Source organism: Balaenoptera musculus, chromosome 9 (assembly GCF_009873245.2).
Source record: "Balaenoptera musculus isolate JJ_BM4_2016_0621 chromosome 9, mBalMus1.pri.v3, whole genome shotgun sequence".
Classification (NCBI taxonomy): Eukaryota; Metazoa; Chordata; class Mammalia; order Artiodactyla; family Balaenopteridae; genus Balaenoptera; species Balaenoptera musculus.
In genome coordinates this window covers 5,961,859-5,969,190 of record NC_045793.1, presented here as the reverse complement: position 1 = coordinate 5,969,190, position 7,332 = coordinate 5,961,859, and the positions used below count along the sequence as shown (strand labels likewise).

At 48.6% G+C, this 7,332-nt stretch overlaps 2 protein-coding genes across 2 annotated transcripts in view; one reads left to right on the top strand and one right to left on the bottom strand.

Annotated features, from left to right (window-relative positions):
- The first annotated feature begins 267 nt into the window (after window positions 1-267).
- LOC118900609 (DPH3 homolog) lies at window positions 268-516 on the top strand. The gene is made up of 2 exons (XM_036863064.1): window positions 268-371; window positions 447-516. The coding sequence occupies exons 1-2, from the start codon at window positions 268-270 to the stop codon at window positions 514-516; spliced, it is 174 nt and encodes a 57-aa protein (XP_036718959.1).
- A 2,962-nt stretch (window positions 517-3,478) lies between these two features.
- The window catches only part of RHEB (Ras homolog, mTORC1 binding), a 46,700-nt gene continuing 42,846 nt past the window's right edge, over window positions 3,479-7,332 (bottom strand). The window contains exon 8 of the mRNA XM_036863063.1: window positions 3,479-3,995. Coding sequence (XP_036718958.1) covers window positions 3,903-3,995 — 93 coding nt within the window. The 3' untranslated portion in view covers window positions 3,479-3,902. The remainder of the gene's footprint in view (window positions 3,996-7,332) is intronic.

Here is a 7,332-nt window from a genome sequence, read left to right as displayed (position 1 = left end):
TCAGTGACACGGCGGGGACACATGGCAGTCTAGAGAGGGCGGGGAGTGAACAGACAATTTGGTTTTAGCAAAATTCCATCACATTAATTTGAATTTGTCCTGTGATTTTACACTTTGCATCATGAGCTGCAAAATAGCCTTGGATATACACCGAGTTTTGTATTCGCACCTACTGTACTTCAACGAATCTAAGACTGCATTGTATGTCCCACTAAGAAAAATGCTAAAATGGTGGAGGTGACAAGACCTCTCCTGGCCCCAGTGACGATGGCATTGTTTCATGATGAGATGGAGATCAAGGACTTCCAATACGATGAGGGCTCGGAGACGTACTTCTACCCCTGCCCGTGTGGGGATAACTTCTGCATCACCAAGGAAGATACGGAGAATGGGGAAGATGCGGCAACGCGCCCTGGCTGCTCTCTCATTATAAAAGTGATTTATGACAAAGATCAGTTTACGTGTGGAGGGACAGTACCAGCCCCTTCCCCCAACAAAGAACTAGTTAAATGCTGAAGACTTAGGACTCCAGAGCCTGAACTTTGGGGAATGAGCCAAGCTGGAAAAATCAAATGCAAAGTCACTGGCTTCTTCACGGGGACAATCATTTTGCAGTTTGCCGTTTGTTAGAGTGTGGATTCTTTCCATCGGCTGCCAAGTTCACCTCCAGTTGAAGCAAGTCCACCGCGTGACATACCTGAATTTTGTGCTTAGAACTTTGAATTGGAAGTGTTTTTAATTTTTTTTATAGTTTTTTTTAGAAGGATATTTATTTATTTATTTATTGATTTTTGGCTGCGTTGGGTCTTCGTTGCTGCGCGCGGGCTTTCTCTAGTTGCGGCGAGCGGGGGCTACTCTTCATCACGGTGTGCGGGCTTCTCATCGCGGTGGCTTCTCTTGTTGCGGAGCACGGGCTCTAGGCCCGCGGGCTTCAGCAGCTGTGGCACGTGTACTCAGTAGTTGTGGCGCACGGGCTTAGTTGCTCCGCAGCATGTGGGATCTTCCCGGACCAGGGATCGAACCCGTGTTCCCCTGCATTGGCTGGCAGACTCTTAACCACTGTGCCACCAGGGAAGTTCCGGAAGTGTTCTTAATTTTCCGTCCGAACTTAAAAGAAAATTTCAAATCAGAAAAAAAAAAGAAAAATGCTAAAATGTAAGGAAAGGTCTTAGGAGTGATGAAATACACTATAAAATAACGACATTTAAGTCAAACCTGGCGGTTCTAGGAATTTCTTCAGAAGGCTCAGATAACACATCATTAGCATCACTGACACAGTGAACGTGGTTACTGACTGTCGCTGACGCCTCTAAGGCAGTTTCCTCCCTGTAAATAGGGCGGCACCTGCTTCACAGGGTGGATGTAAAGCAAACCAGAAGAGGTACTGCTGACCGCCTTCCAACACCACCTCCAGGTCACGTGCCCCCCATCACTGGAGAGTACCTCTCGGCAACATCACACTCGGAACACATCACAAGCTCAGCCCATCAGATAATCCAATCAACCGTCCTGTGGATGGGTCACCGCACTGGGAAGCGGGACTGCCCGCCCTGTGCTATTCAAGGGGCAAGGTCAGACGTAAGTAAGTTCTACAGGGTGCAGAGTTCTGTTGTGTTCATAGCACTTAGAATGGTGTGTAGCACAGAGCAGGTGCTCAGAAAACATGTGAATGAACAGCTGAGCCACACCATGTAAAGAGATCCACGTCACCCCCAAACAGGGCAGCTAGGCCTAGAGGACATTCCATGAGAGCCAAACTGTAGTTGCCGGTAAGAACAGGCTGTCCCAAGATTCCATTTACACAGAAATAACTTCTCAGATGTAAAATGTTGCCTGGAGGAACTGAATCCGGATTTAATATAGTTCCATCCAGTGAGTACTGACACATATTAGGCCTAAGAATAAACCCTGTTAATAAGGAATGATACTACATTGCTAAAACTTACTTTTATTTAAAAAGTATTTGGTGGAGGTCTTCTAAGGCTCAAATTTCATCCTGGAATGATAAGACACAAACACTACAAAGATTCAAAATAATGGCACATTCTTTTTCTTAAAATTAATTAATTGTTGGCCATGTTGGGCCTTCGTTGCTGCACGCAGGCTTTCTCTAGTTGCGGCGACCAGGGGCTACTCTTGGTTGCGGTGTGCTGGCTTCTCATTGCGGTGGTTTCTCTTGTTGCGGAGCACGGGCTCTAGGCGCATGGGCTTCGGTAGTTGTGGCATGCAGGCTCAGTAGTTGTGGCTCACGTGCTCTAGAGCGCAGGCTCAGTAGTTGTGGCGCACGGGCTTAGGTGCTCCGCGGCATGTGGGATCTTCTTGGACCAGGGCTCGAACCGGTGTCCCCTGCATTGGCAGGTGGATTCTCAAACCACTGTGCCACCAGGGAAGTCCATAATGGCATATTCTAAAAACATAATTTTTCATTAAAAAATCAGTTACAAAGCAATATTATATTTTATCAGTGGACTCAGTAACATTTCCCTAAATGTTAGAAATGGCCCTGTGAAATTTTAACTGGGAAGGGACATCATTTAAAAAACTTCGTTCTGGACCGAGATGTGAGTCCTCTGGCCTTCCTCTCCACCTCCCACCTTGGTGTCTCAAATACCCGGCGGATTTCCAGCTTGAAGGATTGCATCCGGCTGGGGGCTACATGGGCCTGCCAAAGACGTGTGCGTCCTGCGTTCCTGGCTTCCCTTGTTCGGAGACTGCCCTTTCTAGAGGGCTCTGTGCCTGTGCCTTGAAGGAAACAACCATGGGAAGAAAACAAATGTGTGTAAACTGCTATCAATAAATGACATTCAGACCTTCCAAAAAAAAAAAAAACTTCGTTCAACTTGAACTCTTAGAGTTGAGGTGATGGCCACCAGGCAACTGAAATCCTCGATTCTCCCTCAGAGCTGCTCTTGGCAGAACGGGAGGTAGGCAGTCTGGGTCTGAGGGAGGTTCGTGAAGCCCTGACACAGAACACTTCCAGGCAATCTTCCCCATCCTTTAAACTCCTGGAGGTTTTGGGATAGTGACAGGCCAATCTATTTTCTAAGTCTGATCCTGTCTGCCGTGGACACCAAGCTAAGTAAAAGGAGGGACGGTAAGTGTCCCTTTACGTCCCCTTTTCTTCAAGTAGCTAAGAGACAAGCAAGAGGGTGGCCAGAAGGCTCTAAGTAAGCCCGCAGCCCCACCTGCATGAAACACTCCAACCAAGGTGGGGCCTTTGGGGCTGGGTGGGGAGAACGGTCATTATTGGGGAGCAACTCCCCTCACAGACGCCCCCAAGGTCACTTGGCTTTAGTCAACAGGAACTGCCCCCCCCCCCCCAATTCGGGCACTCTACCCCAACTGCCCACAGCCGCCTGGTGGGCCACATCCTCCACTGGCTCCTGGAATCCAACCTGGAGCCTCCCCGGAGGCAGGGAAAGAAGCCCTCAGGAGGACAGGTTTTCTTCCTTAAAAGCCACACTGAGGCGCACGAGGATTAGGGTTTGCAGCTATTTTATTTACAAGTATACATTTAACACAATGAAATAAACACTGAAATATCCAAGCCTAGTTAACAGTAGTGTAACAATATGTATCATTTGGATGATTACATTATTTTAAACAACAAACTACACTGAAAAATTAATGCAATAAAATTCTTGGTCATAATATTATTAAGAAATACAATATATAAATTGAAAATATGATTGCTCAAAATTTGAAAATGGAAGTGAACTCATTTGGACCGAGTCAGAGTTTAACATAATCTGAAAGGAGGGGGTGGGGGAGAAGCTCTGACCCAAATGAAATCTTTCAGGTTAACAGAAGAGAAAGGAAGCAGAGTTTATCTTAAAGGATAACGGGCAGGCTGCCTCCTCAGGCAGGCCAGGTTCCCAGTGCCCTCAGGTTTTGCAGTAGAATCACATCACTGAGCAGGAAGACTTTCCTTGTGAAGAGGCCCCATCAATTTTTTCTGCCTCCAAAATTATCCTTCTAAAAACATCAACAGCAGTCTGAAACCAAAGAGAAAACCAGTGACAATGTTAGTGTTACAAGCGGAGCCACGAGGAACACGGATGCTGCCGGCGGGACTGGAGAAGGCCCACGGCCCGCCCTGCACGCGGAGGTCCAGGCGTGGAGGCCGACGAGGTGGCCCCAGAGCCGCAGCAGCCGGGGGTCCCTCCCTCCCCCACCCCCACGTGGTGACTGCAGACCACCAGGACTAACCTCAAATCACACTTCTGAGCCCCGTTTCCGCCAGTCACAGGAGGCCCGAGGAGCCATCACCCCCGGGCTCCCGCCTACTTTGCCTCCTGCGGCGCCTCTGGGCCTCCAGGGTGGAGTATCCCCTGCTCGCTCGCACCCCTCGCTCCCCTCGCCCGCCGGTGCCCTGGGACTACAGCAGGTGCCCTGGGACTACAGCAGCGCAGGGGCTCTTCTGCCTGGCCCCGCACCCCACGCCCTGCCTGTCACACCCTTTCCCCTCCCACTTCCTGAAAACTCTCCGCTCTGACCCTTAGGCCGTGAGATGACACCCGTCCCCTCCGAGCCTGCTTCCTCTAGGCCACCTAGAGCCCCGAGTCACCCCCGGCCTCACCCCCCTCCTCTGGGGCAGCAGCTCCACCTCCGCCATCACTCGCGCCACCCTGGCCTTGCACACCCGCCGGGGACCTCCTCTCTCCCGACTGCACCTCCCAGCCCCAGGGACCAGCCCTTCACAAGGAGAAGCCGCTATCATTTAGGGCAGGAAATCCTCACTTGGACCGAACGTCAGTCCCTGTCCTTCAAATGCGGTCATAGTGATAATCCGAAAATGCTCCTGTTTTCAAAAGCCTCGCAGGGCAGCACCTAGATCTTGTCCTCACCAAGCAGCCGCCCCCCTCCAGCCCCCACCTTCCTTCTCTCGCCTCCCGGGCCAGCGCAGACGTCTCCAGGGCAGTCACCGTCCTCCTACTCCCTTCCCTGCCATCTGTCTGCCGGCTCACTGCCTGCGCCACACAGCGGACAGAGCCCACGGACACACCTCCAGGACCCTGAACCCAAAGGGGACCCCTGGTGCCCCAGCAGCCCAACCACATTTCTCTGGTCCAGTCACCCCCCGGGATGAAGGGGTCATGCCTCTTCCTTCCACTGGGATCGCTGAACCTCTTCCCCACTCTCACCCTCAGCTGACGACTGGGTTCTACATTTCACTGGGGAAACAGAAGCAGCGTTCATAAGCGAACTCTCCATACTCCGTCCACCAATGACCATGCCCTTGAATGTGGGCTCATCTACTCTGGTTCCCTCTTTCCTGCTGGCACAAAGGAGGCACCCCTAAGTGAGCCCAAGCAGCCCCAGGCCCACCTCTCCTGTCTAATTGAGGCCACTGACTTCAGCAAGCACCCTCCTTTCTGCATTACCAATTCCCCTCCTTTCCCACGACTATGCAGGCAAGTAGTTATTTATTTCATCCTAAAAAAATGCACAGGGCTTCCCTTGTCACGCAGTGGTTTAGAATCCACCTGCCAATGCAGGAGACACGGGTTTGAGCCCTGGTCAGGGAAGATCCCACATGCCGCGGAGCCCTTAAGCCCGTGCGCCACAACTACGGAGCCTGCGCTCTAGAGCACGCGAGCCACAACTACTGAGCCTGCATGCTGCAACTACTGAAGCCCGCATGCCTAGAGCCTGTGCTCCGCAACAAGAGAAGCCACCGCAATGAGAAGCCTGTGAACCGCAACCAAGAGTAGCCCCCGCTCGCCACAACTAGAGAAAGCCTGCGCGCAGCAATGAAGACCAAACACAGCCAAAAAAAAAAAAAAAAAAAGCACAGAAAAATGTGTGGAAAGACGCATGCCAAACTTACAAAAAAAATACAGCGTGCCTGGAATCTGGCTTTCTAGATAAATCTTAGCATTCTCCTTGATTACCTGTGTGATCTGACTCTGCCAAAATGCATTCTCTTCCATCAAATTGCTGAAATACAATTTGTGAAGGCCTCCACAGAAAATAAGCCAGAACTGCAAACATATCCCATAGTTCAGTAATAGTCAAAGTGCAGTATTTTCACTGACTTGATAATTTTTACCACTGTGCACTTTGTTATCAACAAATCTGACTGAACTCCACTGAGGATGGTTTATTTTAAAATACTGGATTTTTGCTAAGTAATACAAAGCTACATTTGAAAATTTATCAATAAAAAATTTGAGCAGTTCACAAAGATTGGTCTCTGATCACGTGACTACTGATGTGGATGTCTCTTTACTACACAAATTTTCTCTCTTCCTACTACACAGACCAAGAGTAGTAAGCATTCTAGTGTATGTGTGGATTAGAATCAATCACACCTCTTAACATAAGGGATTAGAATTACTTGGTTTCTCCCCACCTGCTGGGGAGAAACTCACTAGGCTTAGGATCCAACTGTCTTCAGCACACTCAACAACAAGGTGAGCAGTGTCACAAGAGCCACAACCGAGGGCTGAGAAGTGTCTAGACAACTGGTCAGGACTGCTGCTTTCCAAGGATATGCATATCATCACTGTATTTACCTAACTTGGGTACAAGAATCTTTCTGCCTTTAAGGATTATTTCACGTCGAGTAAGGTATTTGTTGATCTGATGAAGGTGCTAAAGTAACCGAGACAACAGTGAGTTGGGACATCTGATCTTCTAGCTCGTCTGGGATGTTTGAGGTCACCGTACTGCACCCTTGCCTTCTTTTAGAGTTTTGGTTAATATCAGATAAATCTACTAAATTTATCAAAACTTTAAAAGAATTACAGCAGTTGGAATTTTTTCATTTTAACTTTAAGCCTTGAGCATAATTTCATCTTTTATATGGGTACTGAAAAGGCAGTATCCTACCTTCTAAAGGAAACTAAAAGGTTAAAAAGTAAATCTATCCAGAACCATATTAAAAATCTTAAGCTACGGTAAAGTATAGCATAAAACTAGATAGAGAAAAGGCCTGCATCCTCCGACCAAAAAGTAGTTTAATAACATACCCTAAGCATACCATTATAGGTCACTCTCAAAAGATAAATTAACCTGAGGCAACACGCCTTACTAAGCAATCCCTCTTAACTACATTCGAGGTAGGGTCCATAAGGTGTCTACACCTTTGAGGATGCTGGAAGGAATAATAAAGCAACTGCCAGAGACGCACAGAACAGTAACACACAATGCACAGGGGCTACGTGAACCTACATGAACAGTGAAACTGCGGATGATGCCTACATAATTATAAAGTCAAACAGAATACTTGTTTTAGGATCCTCAGATTTTCACCAAAGAGAAACACAACAGAGCGAAGTCAGCAAGCAGAACCAAAGATAGCTTAGGGCCATTCAACTTCACTCCTCC

Excerpts from the sequence above, each read along its gene's own strand:
- LOC118900609 (XM_036863064.1), top strand. The coding sequence starts at position 268 with ATGGCATTGTTTCATGATGAGATGGAGATCAAGGACTTCCAATACGAT. Across the intron at positions 372-446 it reads GGGGATAACTTCTGCATCAC|CAAAGATCAGTTTACGTGTG; the intron begins CAAGGAAGATAC and ends AGTGATTTATGA.